Here is a 25,040-nt window from a genome sequence, read left to right on the forward strand (position 1 = left end):
ATGATTTCTGACAGAGCGCTTTCACAAAATGCACAAAAGGAAAAAATGCTTTTAAAACTATGATTTTTATTCATTTCAGTATAAAGAAACGGATTAGTGTTCGTGCTAAGAGTTTCAATTAACAATAATATACACAATTATCATACTTTAATATCCTACAGTAAATGCGGTTGCTATAAAAACTATACACACCCCTGTAATAAATATTAATATATAACTTTGGTGGAAGGAAGCCAGATGAACTTTGGGTGTGGAATGTTTCAGCACTGGTTTGATTGTTGATTTTGTAAAGACTTCCTCCATTATAAAATGAGCACTTTGCTCAGAAGGGAAATTTGTGATCACACGGCTCAATTCCACAGTATACATAGCATCTGAAAGTATGTATGAATCAAAATGCCTTGCATTGTACATATGTAAATATATGAAGTCACAAAAATAGCCAGGCTTCATGTGGCTGATAAATGTCTTGCAAATACATAGAAATACTTTGTTCACTGCCTCCATATCTTAAGCATTCAATACTAAGAGTTGAACCCACGAGACGAATTTGACATGTTTTAGGTCTAAAATAAAGACTGTGCTGAAAATTAAGTGCTGCTGTGAAGCGGAAATGACTCTCATTTCCCACATGGCATCGTCCTGGTGTCCAAGTTCCAGAAGTGAATATTCATCTTGGTCTCGATCTCTAAACTTTTCAATATCTGTGGGAGAGATGTTCAAGTGCGAGGTATGAGCAGCGTGCATGTTTTACAGTTATATTTCATTATAATTCATATTATAAAAGTGCAAACCTGCATGAACTGTTCAAAGGTGATTCCCTCATAAAATTCATCAGGACCCTGAAACATAAAAAGTACCAGATCAACAGGTTTTAATTTCAAAATCACATTAGAACTTAATGTCAAAGCCCATCACAGATCGCCAGCGTACCATCTGACCCACGGTGACACTCGCCACCTCCAGCATTGCAGCATCTGAAATGGCTTTGGCGGTTTCTGCTCCTATGGTTTCATAGCTGGACAGCAGCTCCTCCACCACCTACGACCACACTGACACTGCGGTCAAACAAGCCATGACTGCGTTTGTAGTTTTATATGAAATAAGGGTAAATATATCTTACACGTCTGTATTCGTCCAGCGTGATGACGCCATCATTGTCAGTGTCATGCATGTTGAATAGAACTACAGAGAAGAAGATATGCTTTTACCAAGAAGTTTAAATAAAAAGGTAAACCTCAAAAATCGATTAATCGCATCCAAAATAAACGTTTGTTCCCATAAAATGTGTGTACTGTGAATATTTATATGTACATATAAATACACACACATACATACATGTGCTTAAGGAATATATGTGACCCTGGACCATAAGGGTAAATTTAAATAAATAAATAAGCTTTCCATTGATGTATGGTTTGTTAGGATCGGACAATATTTGGCTGAGATACAATTTGAAAATCTGGAATCTGAGGGTGCAAAAAAATCCAAATATTGATTAAATCACCTTTGAAGTTGTCCAAATTAAGTTCTTAGCAATGCATATTACAATCAAAAATGAAGTTTTTAAATATATGTAGGGTAGGAAATTTACAAAATATCTTCATGGAACATGAAATTGAATTGAAAATGAACATGGTTGGCTATTGCTACAAATATGCCCGTGCTACTTATGATTTATATATATATATATATATAATACAATACATATTTATGCAGAATATACATATATACAGTGGGGCAAAAAAGTATTTAGTCAGCCACCAATTGTGCAAGTTCTCCCACTTAAAAAGATGAGAGAGGCCTGTAATTTTCATCATAGGTATACCTCAACTATGAGAGACAAAATGAGAAATAAAAATCCAGAAAAAAAAAAAAAAAAACACATTGTAGGATTTTTAAAGAATTTATTTGCAAATTATGGTGGAAAATAAGTATTTGGTCAATAACAAAATTTCATCTCAATACTTTGTTATATACCCTTTGTTGGCAATGACAGAGGTCAAACGTTTTCTGTAAGTCTTCACAAGGTTTTCACACACTGTTGCTGGTATTTTGGCCCATTCCTCCATGCAGATCTCCTCTAGAGCAGTAATGTTTTGGGGCTGTCGCTGGGCAACACGGACTCCAAAGATTTTCGATGGGGTTGAGATCTGGAGACTGGCTAGGCCACTCCAGGACCTTGAAATGCTTCTTACGAAGCCACTCCTTCGTTGCCAGGCGGTGTGTTTGGGATCATTGTCATGCTGAAAGACCCAGCCACGTTTCATCTTCAATGCCCTTGCTGATGGAAGGAGGTTTTCACTCAAAATCTCACGATACATGGCCCCATTCATTCTTTCGTTTACACAGATCAGTCGTCCTGGTCCCTTTGCAGAAAAACAGCCCCAAAGCATGATGTTTCCACCCCCATGCTTCACAGTAGGTATGGTGTTCTTTGGATGCAACTCAGCATTCTTTCTCCTCCAAACACGACAAGTTGAGTTTTTACCAAAAAGTAAAAACTCAACTTGCAATCCTCTTCTGGATCATCCAAATGCTCTCTAGCAAACTTCAGATGGGCCGGACATGTACTGGCTTAAGCAGGGGACACGCCTGGCACTGCAGGATTTGAGTCCCTGGCGCAGTGTGTTACTGATGGTAGCCTTTGTTACTTTGGTCCCAGCTCTCTGCAGGTCATTCACTAGGTCCACTGTGTGGTTCTGGGATTTTTGCTCACAGTTCTTGTGATCATTTTGACCCCACGGGGTGAGATCTTGCATGGAGCCCCAGATCGAGGGAGATTATCAGTGGTCTTGTATGTCTTCCATTTTCTAATAATTGCTCCCACAGTTGATTTCTTCACACCAAGCTGCTTACCTATTGCAGATTCAGTCTTCCCAGCCTGGTGCAGGTCTACAATTTTGTTTCTGGTGTCCTTTGACAGCTCTTTGGTCTTGGCCATGGTGGAGTTTGGAGTTGGACTGTTTGAGGTTGTGGACAGGTGTCTTTTATACTGATAACGAGTTCAAACAGATGTCATTAATACAGGTAACGAGTGGAGGACAGAGGAGCCTCTTAAAGAAGAAGTTACAGGTCTGTGAGAGCCAGAAATCTTGCTTGTTTGTAGGTGACCAAATATTTATTTTACCGAGGAATTTACCAATTAATTCTTTAAAAATCCTACAATGTGATTTTCTGGATTTATTTTTTTCTCATTTTGTCTCTCATAGTTGAGGTATACCTATGATGAAAATTACAGGCCTCTCTCATCTTTTTAAGTGGGAGAACTTGCACAATTGGTGGCTGACTAAATACTTTTTTGCCCCACTGTATATACACATGTAAGTATTTCTTAAATTTCTTATACACGTATGTGTGCGTATTCATAAATACATATAAATATACACACATATTGCATAAACAAATTTTTATTTTGGATGTGATTAATTGCTATTAATTGATTTGACAACATTATTAGATATTAAAATAACTAAAAATAAACCATATATATATATATATATAGTATTTACACATATATTTGAATAAAAACTGTGTAGATATATACTGTATTAAAAAAAACAACAATAACACAAAATTACTAAAATTAAATTCAAAATAATAACAAAATTATAATAGTATACCAGTGATATTAAAATAACACTGATATCTGTAAAAAAAAAAAAAAAAAAAAGAGAGCTGCAATAGAAAAAACATCTGTATTCTCACAACGTAGTTTCTCCTTCTTGATGTTTTTCATCTCCTCGTCAGCAGTGCGTGGTTTGGGTGGTCTGAAGAAGGACAGGACAGTAACGAATTCCTGAAAACCGATCTCCTGCAGACAGCCCTTCTCTTTTTCACCCAAGTTCCTGGATGAAAGCACACAGACGTTATCATTCAGCATGTTAAGAAGCCTGACAAAATGATTTTAAAGTTGGATACACTTTTCAAAATAAAGATCTGAAAAAGGGGTTTTCTCTGCAGTGCCATAGAAGAAGAATTCTTGGTTCCCAAAGAACCTTTCAGTCAGCTTATAACCATTTTTGTTTCTTAGTGTGAAAAACATTTGAACAATGTAAAGATCTTTTTTTCCACTATAAAGGACATTTTGTGGAATAGAAAGGTTCCATGGATGTTAATGGTTTTCATGGAACCAATACGTCCAACTTTATCTGCATACAGTATACTTGCACAGAGTGAAATATACTATATAGTGTATCTCAGCCATTTGATTGCTTGTAACATGGCAAAATGTAAACTATATTATCACCCAGCTCTGCTACATGTGACTAAAGGGCATGAATACTGTATATTAAAAATATTATAAACAGTAACATCATGCTTTTCTGTCAAGCTGCTTTGAAATAACTATAACTTTTGGCTAAATAAATGCTATAAAGGTTCTCTATTATTATTCATGAGGGACATTCATTAAAGTTCATTAAAGGCATAGGGGGTAAATTTTGACAGCTGGAACCTATGTTTTTGAGAAGAAGACATTCTTGTGAAAAAAATAAATAAATAAAAAACAGGATACTATGTATCAAAGTAAATTTAAAATATGTATAATAATTTATTATACATTTATTTTAAATATGTTGTCATAAATATGCCGTCTTCCTCAACACATCTGTATTTAAAATGTATTTTAGGACACAATTGCTTTTCAGCTAAACCTAACGGTAAAACAAACATAAAACACAAAATGTTTGAAAATAATACCTTAATGTGAAATATAAAATCAAAATAATTTTAAATAAATTTAAATGCATTTAAATAATTAAAAATTAAATACATTTAAAAAATAAAAATAAATAATAATAATAATTTAATATGCCATCCTCCTCAATAGGTCTATATTTAAAATTTATTATATGACACTTATTTGCTTTTCAGCAAAATGGTGAAAAAATAACTATAAAAAAAAAAAAAAAAAAAAATTGGGAAAAAGCATTGGACGTTCCTCTCAAAGTACACTGTAAAAAGTGATAAGCTGACTTAACTTAAAAAAATTGAGGAAACCCGTTGACTTAAAATTTTTAAGTAAATGATAATTAAAAAAATAAGTTAAGTGAATTTTCAAGTTCGTTTAACTTTTTTTTTTTTAATTATTAGTTACTTAATAATTGTAAGGCAATGGGTTTCCTCAATTTTTTTTTAAGTTAAGTCAACTTATCACTTTTTACATTGTATGGACCCATAAGAGTTTTTTTTCTTTTTTCTTTTCTGAACGCACCTTTTATCAAAGAAGGCCTCAATGATCTGTCTTCGGATTGGGTTGAGGGCCAAGTTGCTAATATTCTCAAGGTGTTCACGTCTGAAATGTGTATTACACTTCATTATTACAGAAAATGAATCTCATCTGGCATCCTTTTCAAAACACACACAATTCAATAATACGTCATGCATCCTATTCTGCAACGCATAACTTGATTTAAAATCAGAAGTGAAACAGATATAAACAATAAAACAAGCGTTAAAATAAAGACAGATAGAAAATGAGTGTGTTAGATGACTGGTTATGACAGTGGAAGTCATTTGTACACTACCTTAAAGTGTCTTCATCTTGAGTCAGGTACATAAATCTGTTATGGAGGTTATTTATCTGCTCTATGGAAACTAAAGTGAGAAAAAGACAGCAAATTCAGGAACGTTTCAAAGAACTTCACAGATGAAGAAGGTCGCTGTGGTGACAGTCACAGCTGTTCTGAAGGAGTGATGGAGACAGAATATGTGTGTGTAGGTGAAGCGCAAGACGAGCTGATAATGAATAAACTCGTGCAAGGAATGCGTGTTTCATTCGGGTAACCATCAGAAACTCTAATGCCTCAGATTACATAACATGAGGAGAGGAGGTGCACAGATACACTCACAACACCGACAACATGCAACAATACAAACCGTATTTATAGAGATTTAGTCGACCAAAATAGATGTAATCAATCCCTGATCTTATGACAGCTGTCACCAAACCAGAATACTCTGCTATCTGTCACTACTAGCATCACTCATGTTCAGTGTGTGCAAACCGTATACTTTAAAAGTAAATGCATTTAATGGATTTTATGTTTGAGAAGAAAACACCGTGCCAGACTTTCTGCTTCAAAATTTCACATTTATGCGCAATTTCCATTTCTTTGTAATTATTTGTGAAATTTACTAGCAGCGTCTGAATGAAAACCTTTCAAGATTTTAGTACTTTTATTTTCAAATTAATTATATATTTAACATTTTTAGAGTTTCCCTGCCATACTTATAGACCAGTGCTTTCTTCTGGCAACTGAGAGACAGAAAAAAGGTACAAAGCCATCACATTATCCTAAGGTACAAAAGTTTAACATTTCTACCTTATTTACCCCTAAATTATACATATTAGCTATGTTAAAGGTACATATTAATGCTTTAAAAGTACATATTAGTCCATTTTGAAAGGATGCCAGCCCAGTGACCAATTTGTACCTTTTTTCTGAGAATGTGGAAAGGACTTGAAGAAGTCACGCACACACAAGAAAGGAAAAAGACAGAAAAACAAGTAAAACCAGAAAAACTCATGTTTAACATAGTAGTGAAACATATATGTCTGAGTTATACTGGTAACACTTTGCAATAAGGTTTCATTTGTTAACATTAGTTAACTACAGTAAACATCAACTAACAAATAACAATACTTCTACAGCCTTTATTTACGTTTATGTTCATTTCAACATTTAACTATTAGTCAATGTATTGTGAACATGAACAAACAATGAAGACTTGTCTTTTTAAACTAACAAAAATGCATTTATGTTAATGAATGGGACCTTATTGTAAAGAATACTGTTCTATTCTATTCTATTCTATTCTGTGAGGTAGTACAGTTAGTTTTGAGAAGATTTACTCTGTGTAATATGTGCTTGGTATTCGCACATTCACAGCTTTACAGTCAATAACTGTTGTGAAAACGCTTCTCCCCGATGATAGATATGAATGGGATTACTTGTGCTTCTCCAAAAGTCCTCCTACTTCTACATTCCAACTGAGTGACACTTTTGGTTCATTACATTTAGGCTGTCGTGTGTGTTCATGACGGTTAATCACTTTAGAGCCTATCTAAAGCCTATTTTAATATATATTTGTTCAATACAGTTGGAACTTAATAATAGCTTTTATGTCATAAACATATGTGACCCTGGACAACAAAACCAGTCTTAAGTCGCAGGGGTATATTTGTAGCAATAGCCAAAAATACATTGTATGGGTCAAAATGATAGATTTTTCTTTTATGCCAAAAATCATTAATATATTATGTAAAGATCATATTCCATGATGATATTTTGTAAATTTACTACTTTAAATATATCAAAACGTCATTTTTGATTAGTAATATGCATTGCTAAGAATTCATGTGGACAACTTTAAAGGCGATTTTCTCAATATTTTGATTTTTTTGCATTCTCAGATTCCAGATTTTCAAATAGTTGTATCTCAGCCAAATATTGTCAGATCCTAACAAACCATACATCAATGGGAAGCTTATTTATTCATCTTTCAGATGATGTATAAATCCCAATTTCGACTTAAAATTGACACTTAAGACTGGTTTTGTGGTCCAGGGTCACATATAATACTTAACAGGTCACTAGAGTAGTTAATAGACATTTAGTTATGTATTAAATCAATGTATAGCCTATAAAAATTTACATTTTAGTTTAATCAAAAATAATGAGTTCAAACAACTAATAATTTGTTGTATAATGAGTCATGTTTTATGAGATTTAAAAAAAAAAAAAAAAAAAAAAAGTCATTACCTCATAAAATTCACACAAAACACATTAATTTCTGTAAACTGTATGTTATATAGAATACAGCAACTTTTGGACAACTTGAAACAGTGCCATGATACAACCTTCTGATATCAGCATGTTACTTTGTCTGTAAGTGTAAAGTCACTTAGAAACATATTCTAAGCACCTGAGAAAACGTCGCTGTCTACATATAGAAATGTTTTATGGATACTCACAGCCAGTTTTATCAGCCAGATCTTGGAACATATGCACTCGTCCAGACTGAGAAGCTCCCATTTTAACGTCCGGAAGAGATCAGAAAGAAAGTCGTGTGAAGAATGGTCAAAACTTTCACAACTTGCCCTCAGACTTTGATAGCAAAGCTCCGCCCGCTTATGAAATATGCAAATACGCGTCAGTGACACACCTGAAGTTCTCGTCCGTGTTTTTTTTTTTTTTTCTTTTTTTCCCTGAGTGCGGGATCTGAAAATTCTTTTGAGACCCAGAAATGAAATGGACATTTGGGTTAGGTATAATCTCCATAATTTCTAAAAAAAGAAATCTTCGCTTTCTTGTCATAGCAGATGTTTGTGGTCGCTGTCAAAAAGATCATTTGTAAATAAACGAAATAATACTTATTTCAATATAAATATATAAAATATATATTAATGAATTAAAATAATGTTTTAAATAAAATAAATCAATATATTAAATACATAAAAATTAATTATTTTATATGATTATTAAAATAAATTAACTAAAATATTAATTTGTATCATTAAAGTACCTTAAATATATTTTGTTCTTAATATTAATGAAAAAATCAGTTCAAATAATGTTTTCGTGATATTCACCCAGGTATAGTGTGGTAGATGCTTATATTTGCATTATAAATATTTGAGGTTGCATGACTTTGGATGAGTATTCAAGTTAATGCAAACACACTCTGCTTTGGATACAAGAGGGACACCACCCTGACTTGTTTGCCATTCATTATCAGACTTTCACTTTAACAGAGCAGGGAAACAATAATCAGAAGCGACTAGTGAAAATGCTTCAATTTAGCCTTCTTTTCTAATCAACATAATATGCAGCATAGCAATTAAAGTAAAATGTTTCATTGACAAATGAAATTCCAGAACGTTGGAATATTTGATTGACATGGACATGACATGAACAAAACATGACAATCATGTTCTATAGAATGACTGAAGAATATTGCAACTTGTGCTTCATTTCACATGGTCAATGTCACAAATTTGCCTGTATTTGTATTTTGACCTTGAAATGCAATCGAAATATTCAGTTTGTTTAAGAGTAATACATCATAAAGTTTGGAGCAGACGTGCTCAAATGTTTGCTGATATACCAAATTAATATTTTATTTACATATTCCTGGGCAATCTGGAAGGGAATCATGATTAGATGAACACATTTAAATATTTAGTTCTATAAAATCTCTACACTTACAAAACAAGTAGATAATTCATAAAAAATAAAATAATAAATACTGTAAATAACCAGACCAGCAAAGTAGAGCTTATTCTTTTATTGTGATTCATTCTCTTATATTCTCAATACTTTTATATTTACAACCACTATGAGCCAAGAATTCCTTGAGCCCTTGTTCTCTAGGTTTTTTCTTTCTTTTTTTTTATAACTTTGAAATAAACATTACAAAATATTTTAAGGTGACAGCTTTAGATATTTTATCTCATGTCAAGTGCATGTTAGTTAACATATTAACATATGTGACATTAGTGCATTAGTTCAGTGAGATGTGTTATGACTGATGGCATAAGGAACGGGCCTGAAGCTGATCATCAACACATATACAGATATTCAGACCCTCTGTAGTGTAAGTTCACATAGTCTATACATACTATCTAGAGTATATTTTGTATCTGCACAAATACTGTAACTCAACCACATCATTTATACTCAACCACTCAAATACAACACATGTAGTTTCTTTCAGCTTAGATTACATTTGCAGCTCTGGGTCAAAGTTGCGTTTAAAACTAATCTAGGACCAGGATGTTGTAGTTGAAATGAATTCGAGAAAGACTACTGATCTTAGACTGGTTTTTGCCTTAAAGGAACTGTTCACCCAAAAATGAAAATATACTCATCATCAGGCCATCCAAGATGTAGATGAGTTTGTTTCTTCATCAGAACAGATTTGGAGAAATTTAGCATCTCTTGCTCACCAATGGATCCTGTGCAGTGAATGGGTGCCGTCAGAATGAGAGTCCAAACAGCTGATAAAAACATTACAATAGTCCGCAAGCAATCCACACATCTCCAGTCTGTCAATTAATGCCATGTGAAGTGAAAAGCTGCATGTTTGTAAGAAACAAATGCATCAAGATGTTTTTTATCTATACAATTGCTGTCTCCAATGAAATCTGGAGAGAAATATGCACAGATCAAGCACCGTTTTCCAGGGAAAACAGTTCAAAACAGTTCTGTCAGTGGATTTAGATTTTTTTGGGGGATGGACTTTTTCACTGGACAATGCATTATTTTGGATTATGGACTCGTAATTAAAGTGATGATTTAAATGCCTTAATGATGCATTTGTTTCTTACAAACATGCAGCTTTTCATTTCACAAGACATTAATTGATTGACTGGAGTCGTCTGGGATTACTTGTGGATTATTATGATGCTTTTATCAGCTGTTTGGACTCTCATTCTGACGGCACCCATTCACTGCAGAGGATCCAATGGTGAGCAAGTGATGTAATGCTACATTCCTCCAAATCTGTTCTGATGAAGAAATAAACTCATCTACATATTGGAAGACCTGAGGTTGAGTAAATGTTCAGCAAATTTTCATTTTTGGGTGAACTATTCCTATAACTAGTTCTTCAAACTTCAAATTCAGTCCCTTAACAGTTGTAACAGTTCAGGAGAAAGTGAATGACATTACGCATCTACAGAGGGGAGGGAGGGAAGGAAGGAGGTGGCATTCCTGTCTATGGATCTAACAAATCGTGGTCCTGGAAGTTGGCGGTGGGCTCCGGTGTCTGCCCTGAGTTGGGGTTGAGACCGTGGTAGAGCTCCTCTACAGTCCTGTGGGTCTTGCACATGTCCTCTGGGTAACGCGCCTGGAGCTCTTCATTAGCGATATAGTGTGTGTCAGAGAACTCGGTGAAGTAGCGGCCGACCTCAGGGTGAGCGATCTCCAGCGGGGTGGAGTGAGGCTCCAGATTCTCTACAAACGAAAAGAGAAAGTCAGGGTTTCTTTTTTATTTTAAGACTGCAATTGTCTCGAATCAATTACGACCTCACCCATTTGCCCCAAAAGAAATGATTCACTGATGCTGATGAAATTGAGAGCAATTAGGACAAAGACCTAGTTTTCAGATACCAGAAAGTTATAATAAATGAGTCTCCAAAAGTATATGCACAACCTAAAACTATGTTAGATTAAAAAGAAATGAAAAATCGAGTCATTTCCATTGCCTAAATCTTGAATAAATGGAAAAACTCACCTTGCGCAGCATATCTACATGTCCCATCCTGCACTAGGACGTTGTAGAATGGCTGATCAGCCCCCTTAGACAGCTGATGGACCCTCATAGTGTTAATCCACTCCTGACTCATGGTGCATTTAGGGTCCCACCCGTAGATAACACAGTTGTAGCCTGACCTATGAGAAACATCGGTTTGTGAATTTTAAATGTGATCCTGGAGGACAAAACCAGTCATATCATAAGTAGCACAGTTATATTTGTAGCAATAGCCAACAATACATTGTATGGGCCAAATATTGTCCTTTCCTAACATTCCATACATCAATGGAAAGCGTATTTATCCTGCTTTCAGATGATGTATACATCTCAATTTCAAAAAATTGACCCTTATGACTGGTTCGGTGGTTCAGGGTCACATATATTAAATATAAACACGTGTTTCATCTACAGTCTACCTAAAGTTATGCAAAATAAAAAAGTCTTTTTGGTTTGAAATCAAGATTGCATTGCCATCCTGTGCCAATAAAAGTCTGATTTTACACTGTATTATTTGGCCCAGAACTGTAGCATGTTTGCATCATAAATATGAGGTCCACCTGGAGAAATGCAGTAAGGACAGGTGTTTATTAACAAGTTACAAATTAGCATCACTTCTTTTTATAGACAGAAGTTCATGTTCCCCTTGCTGTTCTCAAATTTCAGATTAAACAGAGTTTCATATTCCACTTAGTTCATAAGTTTACCGCTCACACAAGCAGAAACCCACCTCTTATGCTTCATGATGAGGCCTACAGAGTACAGTACGTCTCTGTGCTCAGGCGTGCTGCGTCTCTTCACTTCCGGCTCTACCGGATGCCTCTTATGCTGGATATGCTCGAGAGTATGCTGCACCAGATACCCGACCGCTCCATGCTGAGACGGGTCCAGAGCCTGGATATGCTGTAGGATATCCAACACCTGAGATAGAGAGAGAGAAATCAAACAAACAAACACAGTGGTTATACTTTTCTCCCATGAGAATATTTACATAGACATGATGATGAAATTCACTTATTAGCCTTGATTATACAGTTCATATTTTGTGGTTTAACTGCCATGTTCACCAAATGTTCAATGCAAATGCAACATATACACTCCCTTATGAGTCTGTTGCTGTAAGGTGTCAAAGTGTTCTATGTGACAAAAAGTTTAAAACCCATTGAGAGACCCCATGTTCAATATTCACCTTCCCTTTTATTTTTTTACATAGTCAATGCATAGTCATTTTGTGACAAAGTGTGACATGCTAGAGCTAAACAGGTACTATTTTTGCAATAAGCTTCCCAAAGTTAGTAAAAAAACAAGTATCGGATGTCATTCAGCAAATATGATGCAGGGCGGTGTAATATAGTAAAAATAGCATATTACTTTTGTTTGCACACTTTGTGAATAGTACTTATTACTATCTGCAGTGTAACCAGGGTGGTATTTAGTACCAGTTATACGTGGAGCAAACAGTACCTACCTTCAAAATAGCAATTATCTTCTTTTATACTTGTGTTACTAGTGTAAGAAGTCACCACCTTTATATTTAAAGGCCTTTTTTATGTAATAGCAGAATGGAAAGTGATAGGAAAGTATTGGAACAGAAAGCAGAAATGGGATTAGGAAATTATGAAAGATGAATTCAGGGTTATTATTATAGTAAACTAAAACTAAAATTGAATTATAACCACTCATTACTTAAATTATTAATTAATTGGAATAAAATAAAAATTGATTTCAGCAAGTTGCAGCTAGTTTAGCTTGATTATTAAAATAACTAAAGCTGAAATAAAAATGATAATGATAGTCATGGCCAAAAATATCGGCATAATGATCAAAGGAGGCTGTGAAAATTAACCTGCATTTTTTTATCCTTTTGATCTTTTATTGGCACAATTATTGGCACCCCTAGAAATTCTTATGAGTAAAATATTTCTTAAGTATATCCTCATTCATATTCACAATTTTGAGCACTACAGGGTGATTATGAACATGAAATTATCCAGCCATGGCTTCCTGTTTCACAGAAATATAAATAGGAGGAAAACAAAGCCCAAATTCCTTAATCATCCATCACAATGAGAAAAACCAAAGAATATATTTCTGATGTGCAGCAAAAGATAATTGAGCTTCACGAATTAGTGAAGTGGCTTTAAGAAAAGAGCTAGAGCAGTGAAAATTCCCATTTCCACCATCAGGGCAATAACTAACAATTTCCAATCAACATAAAATGGACGTGTGTCTATATCGTCCTAATGCACAGTGAGAAGGAGAGTTTGAGTGGCTAAGGACTCTCCAAGGACCACAGCTGGAGAATTGCAGAAAATAGTTGCGTCTCGGGGTCAGAAAACCTTAGGAAAAATTGTCAAACAGCACCTACATCACCACATGTTGTTTGTGAGGGTTTCAAGAAAAATTCTCCTAGCTCATCCAAAAACAAACTCCAGCATATTCAGTTATCAGACACGACTGGAACTTCAAATGGGACTGGCTTCTATGGTCAGATGAAACAAAAAAATGAGCTTTTTAGCAGAAAACACTTGAGATAGGTTTGGTGAACACAGGGATAAAAAGCACCCCATGTGTACAATGAAATATACTGCTGTATTTTTGATGTTGTGGGCCTATATTTCTGCTGGAGGTCCTGGACATCTTATTTAGACACATGGCATCATGGATTCTATCAAATACCAACAGATAAAAAATCAATAAGTTACTGACTGTTAGAAATCTTATAATGGGCCATGTTTGGATCTTCCAACCGTACAATAATCCAAACACAAACCTCAAAAACAACACAAAAATGGGTCACTGAGCACAAAACCAAGCTTCTGCTATGGCCATTCCAGTCCTCTGACCTGAACCCTGTAGAAAACGAGTGGAGTGAACTGAAGAGAAGAAGCACCAACATGGAGCTGGGAATCTAAAGGGTCTGGAGTGATTCTGGATGAAGGAATGGTCTCTGATCTCTTGTCAGGTGTTCTCTAACCTCATCAGGCATTATAGGAGAAACTTTAGAGCTGTTAAACTGGCAAATGGAGGTTTCAAAAAGTATTGAATAAAAGGATGCTGTTAATTGTGGCCAATGTGTATTAGAGAAAAACATTTATTTCATAATGATATTTCTCCCCATTTTAAATTCTTATTATCCTATGAAAGGTTAGATTTTTGTGCATTTTTTTAAATAAAAGATCAAAAGGATTAACAATGCAGATTAATTTTCACAGCCTTCTTTGATCATATTTACCAAGGGTGCTGATATTTTTGGCCATGACTGTATATATACATATTTATATACAGTATATATACATAAAAAAACAAAAACTACTAAAAATGACAAAAACACAAAATTCCTAATAATTTAAATAAAATGAAAATGAAATAAAAAAATAATTCAAAATATTAATAACTATAATAGTATCTCAATGATACTAAAATAACATTGGACGAATTCAATCTAACATCCTTATGAGAGTGCATGTGTGCCAACGAGATGTGTTATCTTTTTGACTATTCTTTAATAAACAAATAGGAGAATTATGGACTGTTACTGACATTCAAGTCTCATCTGTGTGATTGAACTCACTTTCTCAGGCCAGATGCCCAGGTGGAAGTAGAGACGGGCCTGCAGCAGAAGATACTGCACATTATCAGGGTTGATAGTGAGGTAGAGATCCAGCGAGTCCCGCAAGAGCTGATATGATTTCTCATTCCCTTCCCTAGACAAAACACAAATGCAAGCACATTTTGTAACAAACGTGGGTCTGACAACTTCACAAAATCAGCTGACAGCCAAGAAAATGGATTTTATTTACATAAAACACTGTCTATAACTGCAGAATTCCCTGACTGGCTTACTAATGAGCATACAAGCAAGTCTTTTAAACACCTCCTTCATTATCAGTAAAACTTCAAGTACAGAGATTTAAGGAAACGATCATTAGGCAACACTACAACAATATGAATGTAAACAACATTTCACAACACATTGACTCATCTAAAGTAATCAAAACCCATGTGTGATTCTCACCCTCTTTTGCCGATGTTAAGCAGGTTTCCCACCATCCGCAGCAGCAGCTCGCTGGTGCTTATAGCGCTGTAGTAATCTGCTCCCACCTGGTGTCGGATCAGATTCTCACACTCTTTAGCAGCCAGCTGCTTTCCTTTACCAAACGTGTCAATGTATACATAGTCGTAGATGTCATCACTCCTGCAAAACAACTCATAAGTCAACTTTCATTGTAGTTTTATTTTTAATGCAAGCACAGCACAATTTTTTTAAAGCATATTGAGATTACAGCTATATGGGTATATTGTTGGAAAATGTAAACTATATTATTGCTCAGCGATAAGTTGGATATATAGTACATCCTACTTTAACTACTTAACAGTATGTTCACGTATACTACGTAGCAAATCTTGGATGCAAAATGTCCAACTTTATCTGCATATACACAGTATACCCACACAGGGCAATATATAGGCTACTATAAAGCAAATCTCAACTGCTTGATTGCTTGTATCATTGCAAAATGTAAACTGTATTATCTCACAGCTCTAAATGTGGCAATGAGGTGTGAAGATATCATAAACATTAACATCATGATTTTTGTAACAGCTTTGTAAACAGAGCTATAACAATAAATTTGACTTGAAACTGACTGGTGTTTGCTATGTAATTTCATTCTGATAGACTGCAATAGAATGTGTTAAACGCCCACCTCCTTTGATTTTGGCACCATCGGAGCAGGAAATGGTTGGGGAAGTTGACAGGCTCCAGAGGAACTCCTAATTTCCTGGCCAGAGTCATGTAAAGCACAGAGAGGCTGATGGGAATGCCTGTCTGACGGAGCAGCACCTGACCACAAGGGGGCACATTGTGAGAAATAAAGTACATTTCTTAAAATGTACACATTCAAAACAATGTTTTTTTCTTTTAGCACAATTATATGGACACATTTAAATGGTAACATGTTAAATTACTTCAGTGCTTTGTGGATTTTTCTTTTTTTTTTTTTTGTATTGATAGTGTTATACTTTTCTTTTGCTTTAAATAAGTGCTTATCACACCAAAATCCACTAACATTCAAACTTACATTGTTACAAAAAACTTTTATTTCAAATAAACACTGTTTTACCATTAATTTACTGTACCATTCATCAAATAATGAAAAAAATAAACTATGTCAAAGTTAAAATTAAATTACTCATACTTCATGTCATAAAATGCTTGCAGCTGTATTTTTGGAATAAATTGTATATATTAGAAATGTTACTTATTTTACAAAAATAATAATAATACAAAATACATGTTACTTGAAAAACTAATTTGTTTATGTAATGCAAGTTACATAATTATATAATGCATTGCCCCTAACATTGCCTAACTTATGATACCTATGATATGATATTATACCTGATGTATATATGAGTTGAGTGGATTGTAGTAGTCTCGCTCATTGCCCTTGTACTGTAGCTGGTCATACAGCACAGTATTCAGAGCACATATGACTTGCCTTTGAAACTCCAGGTTTTCCAGAACAAAGCAGTCACCTGGAAAAACACTCCAGTGAAGACACATATTGGACGCTACAGCTTTAAGAACAACAATGCTATTGTGGTTGCCCAATGCAGTCCACAGTAGATTAAAAAATGTTGAAAATTAAACTAGGAGACCTCCAAGACATTTTTTTTTATCTACATTAAGCTGAAAGCTTTTATCGGACAACAGGGAGAACACATGAGCCTGGCTACACAGGTCTGACTAATAGACCTCATGAGAATAGTAAATTGAATTTTCCGGATCTCTCCTTGTGGACTGACCTTGACTGGCTCGTAGACTTGGATGTGTGGCATTCTTTACTCGCAGACACTTCTTCACCTTGTCAGTGATTTCTTCTATCTGCGCAGATATGCTCTCAAAAGTGATATCAGCCAGAGGGTTGCAATACTGATCGACAAAAACAGCACCTGGAATTGGAGAGCAAACAAACGGATGCGTGTTATTTGATGTAAATCATTGAACCTCTATCATCCATAATAATATAGTGAGGAGTCGACCAACACTGCTTAATTCCATTGCGAATATTGTGATGTGCATGTCTTTGCTAGAAATTTTTTGATAATATTACAAAGCACAGTATGCAGCATACATATTTCAAGTTCATCATGCATGTATTTGAACTATTATTATTATATATGATAACAGTTACAGCACAACAGATATTATCATTTAACCTTGTTGCTGGTAAGATAAAGCATTATAAAGTAATTATTTTATATTTTTCAATTAAAGGAACAGTTCACCCAAAAGTTGTTTCTTACAAACATGCAGCTTTTCACTTCACAAGATGTTACTTGATGGACTGGAGTGGTGTGGATTGCTTGTGGATTATTGTTATGTTTTTATCAGCTGTTTAGACTCTCATTCTGACGGCACCCATTCACTGCAGAGGATCCATAGGAGAGCAAGTGATGCAATGCTACATTTCTCCAAATCTGTTAAATTTTCAGCAAATTTGAATTTTTGGGTGAATTATTCCTTTAATAAGAAATAAAACATTACTTCTTTTGTGAGACATCAGCTTACCTTCAAGGGCTGATTGTTGTTCTGGTGGTCTCTCAAGGAAAGCCTTCAAATTCCTCAGAATGTTCTGCTGCCGGAGGAAGTACAGGATTTTCTTTGCATAGTACTTAAGTGTCAAACATTTCCTGGGAAAGAAGGAAATGCATTCATTCAGTTAAAACACTTCATTAAGTGTTAAAAGAAAATAAAATAACATAATCGTGAGCTCCTTTCTAACCTTTTGTCCGAGTTCAAAATGCCAAGCAGCTCATCCTCACAGAAGTGTTCTGGAGCACCAAGAGACTCGATTTCCGCAAAGCTGTCTCCAAGAACCTGACCAACGCAAGGCTGAGTTACAGGTCTCTGGGTTAGTGACTAAAGCAAATTATTCAATCCAACTTACCATACAAATATACCTGTCCAACCGTAGCGTAATGACCATACCAAAAAGATAACAATTTTTGAGAAAATTATAAACTGCTTTGTAATTTAGTCACTTTTAAAGCCACTTACAACTTCTGTGAAGAACCTCTTGGAAATAGACTCTACTGTTCTTCTTATCTGTTGACCAACCATGTGCCGGGTTTTGAATTCTTTCAGCCAATCGTATGACTCATTTTGCTGATAAAATCTCTGCAGCCTGGGCCACCTAAAATATTAATGACACAACAATAATGTTTGACCTTGAAAAAGGGGGATGGCAAATATGTTAAACCTATTCCTTAAATGGGGCTAGTGTAATGTTGTGTGTCTTATTTAAAATTATATTTGTGCTAATATATCTCCTGAAGTAAAAATAAATAAATACTTTTAGTAGAGGGTTGCGTTTTGTCAATTGAGTTTAATGCAAAATCTACCTAAAAGGCTGTAGTTTGCAAGTATCTGTTAAAACACAATCGTAAGTAGTTACTGTTACTATAATAACTCTAAATGTAATAATCTTAAAACCATACTTCTGTTTAAAGCATCTCATGTTAACTTATGATGATTTTAATTTATATGATTTATTATGAGCACATTAGAAAATCATGCATTTCAGTGTTCAAGGTCACTTAACATTATCAACAATTATAAGTGCATTTGGTTCCACCTCCCACCAACATATAGGAGGTGAGCCTATTAAAACGAAGCATCACATTATGCATCTCTCTGCATGTGCACACAGAACAAATTTGGTGCATCAGCAGAATGAGAACACGATCTGACAGCTCTCGACTCACGCATTGAATGCACGTCTTAAACCACCTATCAGGGATCAAACACATTTCTTATGGAGGTTGATGGAGGTATCAAGCTTTAGAAATGTTTTTAATTTAAGCCACCTGAGTTTGTACTGATGCGCCCAGACCTTCCCCCTGCCATGGCACACGTCATGCAGCCTCTTGCACGTGCAGGAAACGTTGCAAATGTCGATATGGTTTAGAACAGGGAAGCTCAATATATGCTCTAATAATTCCGCTGGTAAATCGGTTAACTGTTTGGCGAAACTCTCTGAAATAACATCGTTTGTCCCTAAAACCCGATCTCCCTTGTATGGCGTCGCCATCTTTTCTGTTTACTCCGATGACATCATCTAAGCCCCGCCCAGTAGTCAGCGAAAACACGCCCCTTTCTGGTGCAAAGGGCTGAACTTTGAGCTTGAAATTATCCGAATATACACATTAAATGTTTATTTAAATATATTGAACATTTACTATAAAAATGCATATATTCAATATAGATAGCAACCTAAAACATATTTTAAAATAAAATTTTACTTTTTAAAAATACATTTTCAAAAAGTATTAAAAAGTAAATATTAAAATATTAAAAAGTAAATTGAAAAGTATATATATATATATATATATATATATATATATATATATATATATATATATTTTATTTTTATTTTTATTTTTATTAATTAATTAATTAATTAATTTATTTTCGGAAATAGTTGATTGGAAGGTATTTATTTATTAATTTATTTGTTTATTTATTTGGTACTTTGCAATGTATTATCCCTGAAAAAACGGGCTTTTAACTCTAGCTGAATGACGCGCGCTATTGCGCACGTCCTCCCGCCTCCTCGTGCACGCGCACGCGAAGTTTCAGCTGCAGTTTTGTTTGTTGGCCTGAAAGAATCAAACCAGCAGCTGGGTTTGTGTGTCAGGTGTTTAAGCGGGCGTGAATCACACACACTGCGGGAAATCAGCTGTTTTTACAGCTCGACAGGTGAGTTAGCAACCAGTTTAACGTACAAGCTGTCAGGCCAATTCCGTCAAACCTCACAACAAAAAAACAATGAGGCATGAAACCATAGATTAGCCTAAACAAGCGTATATGAGCACCTAAAATCTTGTGAAGTCGTGTAAAAGTTTGTGTTTTGCTACAGGAATGTATACTTAAGTGTTACGAAATAGGTTAATGTTTGTTATCAGATATGTGTCACTTAATAGGTATTTACGCTTATAGTAGTTTAAAAGCAGCTTCTTTTGTCTATTGTAATTGTACATGTACTCAGTTTCTAGCTAATAAACTTGTGCTCTTGTCTTTTTCCTTTATCTTACAGGCTTAATGAAGCTTTAGAGGAAGTAAACAGGGATAATATGTGTCCAACTACTAGTTACCAGTTAACGCAGGTGGTTTGACAACGTCCTGCCTTTAGAGATGCACTTTAATCACATTTTTGTTACATTGGCCAGTAATGCTAAATTGTAGCTTTTAACCAGAGTTCAACTCTATTGTGTTTCATCATAAGCTATGCTTCAGATAGAGAGTTAGTAGACAGGTTTATGTTGTTTCTAAAGAGGAGGAAGGTTTCCCATTAGCAGCTATTATGGCAAGTGTCCTTGCATCAAAAATGGGTCTCAACTCCCTTCGGAGGAAACAAGCCAAAACCTTCAATGTCACGGTTGTTACAATGGATGCAGACTTGGAGTTCAACTGCGAGGTGAGTAGCAAGTGCTTAGTTTTTATGTGGTGAATTAACTTAAAATGGTCTCTGAATGCGTACATATCACCTTTACATTATTTTATGGGAGTAAACCTGTTGTAGCCTACAACCAAACCTGCGCTGTCAGTGATCAATGCTTCTCATTAGTAACCAGAGGGCATGTAAGCTTAACTTGAGGAAGGCACCAGACTGTCGACATTTTAACGTCCCCGCTCACTGTTGTTGTGCCCTTGAGCAAGTCACTCAGCCTGACCTGTTTCTCCAGGGGAGCTGCGTCAAGACATCCCTGTCTCCTCGAGCTGCTTTAATGTTTGAAAAGCGGCCTTAAGGAATAGCTCTTCCAAAAAATGGAAATTGTGTCATTGTTTATTCGGCCTCATTCCGATCCTGTATTAATTTCTTTTCCACAATTAAACACAAAATGAGTACAAGCTACAACTTGCAATACAGCGAAAGTGGATGATGATTTATATTACCAAGCTATTAGAAAAGTCCTATAAAGGTGGTCCAAGTCTTCTGACAAAGCGATATTTCAATTAAATAAAATTTCATTTTCAATAAGTTAACCCTGTAAAGCTTGACATATGACATGATAGCCATAAATATATTTAAAAAAAGGTCTTCATATACAGTATGTTTTTTGAGTGTCATATTTTATGGCTCATATGGTATGACAATGAGACTACTTGCATAACATGCTTATAAATATCAGTTGTAAGCAAATATCTCCCAATAACATGTCATGTGTAACATCATCAAAGCTCTGTAGTTTTTATTGTGGGGGCAAAGCAAATATTGCAGTGCAAAACAATGATGATTGAGAGATGGAACAAATAAACATTCCCCAAAAGCCTGATGTATCATATTTTATACTTACATTTTAACTTGATTTTTCTTAGGTCTTACTTTCTGAAAATGGTTTTGCAACAGACATGTAAATCACAACCTGAAGGGGAATGTTTTTAGAATTATACTGAAAGGCCTTTTACTTGCTAAAAGACTATAAACCATCAATCAGACAAAAGAAGACTTAATGATAGATTGTGTACAAAAGGCTTTTCAGCAAATTTTGATAATGTTGACAGTTTAGAGGCCTTGGAAAGTTGAATATGAAATATGATACAGTAGGCTTTATGTCATTAAAATTATAATGTCAACAGTAGATCATGCTGTTAGCAACGCCAAAGTCATGGGTTTGAAAATAAGACAATTTCTTTCAGGTGAATATCAACAATAAACAACAACTTAATTTGGTTCTGTTCTTCAAACAAAGCTATCGCATGGCTTCAGAAGGCTAGAAATTTAGTTATATGGACTGCTTTTATTGTTCTTTTTGTAGCTTGGACATTCTGCCTAACATCTCCTTTTTGTTTAGAATATTGGGGAAAATAATTTTTCCTTAAAAATAATCCCAAAAAGTTTTTAAAAAACGCTCATGAGTGCTTCCGGGGAAAAAGTAAAACAAACATTCAAATCTACAAAGCAAGCAGCATCCTGTATGGCAATAATCATCATTCCCACGTATAAAGGTGTTTTGTACAAACTGAATCCGGTGGGAGTTCTGCAGGCATACAGGACTCATCTGTGGAGCTGCACTTCATTTGCACACAACATCCACTGAGTTTCTTGAAGGAAGGTGCCCTATTTTTACACAACAACCATCTCAGGGAGTGTTTTTGAATTAAGGGAAAACAGATGGTGGTAAGAGAACGGCGTGACAGACGGAGACCACGAGTTAATGTCCCATGAGGCACGGTGGTCCCACTCCACAAGACCCTGTGTACTGCTCTGTGCCTGCTTGTCTGTTTGCCTGTCTGTCAGTCTGATAAATGCTTGAGGAAATGATTTGGAAACATTATTCCTCTACCATGTATAATAGAGCAGGATATCATTAAATTCGAATATACTTAATTTAGGCATTTAAATTTTTTTAAAGATCATATTAAATTGTATTTTGTAATGACAGACATTACCTTTCAAAAAATTAAGGTTAGTAAGATGATTTTTTCAATAGCTTTGTTCAGCAGATGCATTAAATTGATAAAAAAAAAAGACCATTAAGTATTTTACACTAAAACATACATTTCTATTACAAATAAAAGCTGTTTTCAACTTTGTATTTGTCAAGAATGTTAGAAAAAAATATCATGGTTTCCAGAAAAAATATTAAGCAGCACAGCTATTTTCAACAAGAACAATAAGAAATGTTTCTTGAGCACCAAATCAGCTTATTAGAATGATTTATGAAGAATCATGTGGCACTGAACCTAAAAATGTAGCTTTGCCATCACAGGAATAAATTACATTTTAAACTGTATCAAAACACTTATTTTAAATTGTAAAAATATTTCACAATATTACTGTTGTTACTGTATTTTTGATCAAATAAATGCATTCTTGGTGAGCATAAAAGACTTCTTTCAGAAAATCTTAATGAGCCCAAACCTTTGAAAGGTAGTGTAAAACCAAACAGACTTATAAAACCAAACTCATTACCCTCTGAAATAAGCACTGTGGTATTACCATGGTAATGATTATATTGAAAGCTTGATTCATGTTGTTTTCATGGTACTTCAAAGGAGCTATAGTACTACTTTGGTACATGTCCAAAAGGACATGGTGTTACCATTTTGTCATGCCCAAAAATGTGGTATTGTCTTGTTTTTTTTTTTTGTCCTGGCACCAACTGTTTCAAAAGGAAATATGACACAGATAGGAATGGATCTTAAAATAGTTTAAAATTCAGCCTATGGTTCAGAAAGCAGTTCTTTAAAGCTTCATGTTACTAACCTTTTTTTGTAATCTTGTTTGGGCAGCTGAAGTGGAAAGGAAAGGATCTGTTTGAACTTGTGTGCCGGACACTGGGACTCAGGGAGACCTGGTTTTTTGGTCTGCGGTATGACGTCAAAGACACTGTGGCATGGCTGAAAATGGACAAGAAGGTAAAATGCTCATCTTAAACTTTCTTGCGCTTCAAAATAGTGTCAGTCTGATAAATGCTTGAGGAAATGATTTGGAAACATTATTCCTCTACCATGTATAATAGAGCAGGATATCATTAAATTCGAATATACTTAATTTAGGCATTTAAATTTTTTTTAAAGATCATATTAAATTGTATTTTGTAATGACAGACATTACCTTTCAAAAAATTAAGGTTAGTAAGATGATTTTTTCAATAGCTTTGTTCAGCAGATGCATTAAATTGATAAAAAAAAAAAAAGACCATTAAGTATTTTACACTAAAACATACATTTCTATTACAAATAAAAGCTGTTTTCAACTTTGTATTTGTCAAGAATGTTAGAAAAAAATATCATGGTTTCCAGAAAAAATATTAAGCAGCACAGCTATTTTCAACAAGAACAATAAGAAATGTTTCTTGAGCACCAAATCAGCTTATTAGAATGATTTATGAAGAATCATGTGGCACTGAACCTAAAAATGTAGCTTTGCCATCACAGGAATAAATTACATTTTAAACTGTATCAAAACACTTATTTTAAATTGTAAAAATATTTCACAATATTACTGTTGTTACTGTATTTTTGATCAAATAAATGCATTCTTGGTGAGCATAAAAGACTTCTTTCAGAAAATCTTAATGAGCCCAAACCTTTGAAAGGTAGTGTAAAACCAAACAGACTTATAAAAACCAAACTCATTACCCTCTGAAATAAGCACTGTGGTATTACCATGGTAATGATTATATTGAAAGCTTGATTCATGTTGTTTTCATGGTACTTCAAAGGAGCTATAGTACTACTTTGGTACATGTCCAAAAAGGACATGGTGTTACCATTTTTGTCATGCCCAAAAATGTGGTATTGTCTTGTTTTTTTTTTTTTGTAATTTATTGTCAGTGTATACAAGGCTCAGCACAACATTTGTCTTTACTTATCTTTGTAATAGGTTTTGGATCATGATATCCCCAAAGAAGAGCCAATAGTGCTTAATTTCCTGGCCAAGTTTTACCCTGAGAATGTTGAAGAAGAGCTGGTGCAAGACATAACACAGCACCTCTTCTTCCTGCAGGTGAGTCATTGGCTCAGGTGGGTTTAGCTGGACTACAGCTCAAATTAATTGAAATGTTTTGGTGTGTTGCCACTTTTATTGACAGAGAGGACAGGAAATGATGGAAAAAGAGGTGACTCAGACACGCATGTGTGCTTCTGCAAATTTCCTCAAATTAACATCCGTTATTAATCCAATACTACAGAGCAGTTTTTCATAACCAAAATCATGCTGTTTGTGTTCTGTAATTTAACCAGAACATATGCCTTCGTAAACAAG

The 25,040-nt window shown here is 34.7% G+C and overlaps 3 protein-coding genes across 6 annotated transcripts in view; 1 reads left to right on the forward strand and 2 right to left on the reverse strand.

Annotated features, from left to right (window-relative positions):
- Positions 1-39: 39 nt before the first annotated feature.
- tesca (tescalcin a) lies at positions 40-8,104 on the reverse strand. Its single transcript, XM_058776752.1, has 8 exons — positions 7,979-8,104; positions 5,529-5,598; positions 5,216-5,296; positions 3,709-3,848; positions 1,124-1,185; positions 934-1,041; positions 795-842; positions 40-704 (listed from the first exon to the last, which is right to left on the reverse strand). The coding sequence occupies exons 1-8, from the start codon at positions 8,037-8,039 to the stop codon at positions 621-623; spliced, it is 654 nt and encodes a 217-aa protein (XP_058632735.1). The 5' UTR covers positions 8,040-8,104; the 3' UTR covers positions 40-620.
- A 1,172-nt stretch (positions 8,105-9,276) lies between these two features.
- On the reverse strand, positions 9,277-19,385 carry fbxo21 (F-box protein 21). 2 transcript variants are annotated; one of them, XM_058777718.1, is made up of 12 exons: positions 19,135-19,385; positions 18,326-18,461; positions 18,051-18,145; positions 17,837-17,958; positions 17,071-17,217; positions 16,664-16,800; positions 15,969-16,105; positions 15,278-15,457; positions 14,834-14,966; positions 11,990-12,180; positions 11,242-11,399; positions 9,277-10,961 (listed from the first exon to the last, which is right to left on the reverse strand). In XM_058777718.1, the coding sequence occupies exons 1-12, from the start codon at positions 19,356-19,358 to the stop codon at positions 10,723-10,725; spliced, it is 1,899 nt and encodes a 632-aa protein (XP_058633701.1). In that variant the 5' UTR covers positions 19,359-19,385; the 3' UTR covers positions 9,277-10,722. The 2 variants fall into 2 exon arrangements, with proteins under 2 accessions (XP_058633701.1, XP_058633699.1); XM_058777716.1 differs by having other exon boundaries at positions 18,051-18,160.
- A 480-nt stretch (positions 19,386-19,865) lies between these two features.
- The window catches only part of nf2a (NF2, moesin-ezrin-radixin like (MERLIN) tumor suppressor a), a 37,263-nt gene continuing 32,088 nt past the window's right edge, over positions 19,866-25,040 (forward strand). Inside the window, exons 1-4 of one of the 3 annotated variants that reach the window (XM_058776300.1) lie at positions 19,866-20,026; positions 20,364-20,744; positions 23,564-23,689; positions 24,660-24,782. In XM_058776300.1, coding sequence (XP_058632283.1) covers positions 20,631-20,744; positions 23,564-23,689; positions 24,660-24,782 — 363 coding nt within the window. In that variant the 5' untranslated portion in view covers positions 19,866-20,026; positions 20,364-20,630. Of the gene's footprint in view, positions 20,027-20,363; positions 20,745-23,563; positions 23,690-24,659; positions 24,783-25,040 lie in introns of those variants that run through there. The other 2 variants (XM_058776301.1, XM_058776302.1) reach the window with 2 other exon arrangements.

This window comes from Onychostoma macrolepis, chromosome 05 (genome assembly GCF_012432095.1).
Source record: "Onychostoma macrolepis isolate SWU-2019 chromosome 05, ASM1243209v1, whole genome shotgun sequence".
Taxonomy (NCBI): domain Eukaryota; kingdom Metazoa; phylum Chordata; class Actinopteri; order Cypriniformes; family Cyprinidae; genus Onychostoma; species Onychostoma macrolepis.

Excerpts from the sequence above, each read along its gene's own strand:
- tesca (XM_058776752.1), bottom strand. The coding sequence starts at position 8,039 with ATGGGAGCTTCTCAGTCTGGACGAGTGCATATGTTCCAAGATCTGGCT. Across the intron at positions 1,186-3,708 it reads CAAGAAGGAGAAACTACGTT|TTCTATTCAACATGCATGAC; the intron begins GTGAGAATACAG and ends TCTTCTCTGTAG. Across the intron at positions 843-933 it reads GTGTCACCGTGGGTCAGATG|GGTCCTGATGAATTTTATGA; the intron begins GTACGCTGGCGA and ends TTTATGTTTCAG.
- fbxo21 (XM_058777716.1), bottom strand. The coding sequence starts at position 19,358 with ATGGCGACGCCATACAAGGGAGATCGGGTTTTAGGGACAAACGATGTT. Across the intron at positions 17,218-17,836 it reads ACAACAATCAGCCCTTGAAG|GTGCTGTTTTTGTCGATCAG; the intron begins GTAAGCTGATGT and ends CTCCAATTCCAG. Across the intron at positions 11,400-11,989 it reads CTCATCATGAAGCATAAGAG|GTCAGGCTACAACTGTGTTA; the intron begins GTGGGTTTCTGC and ends TGTTTCTCATAG.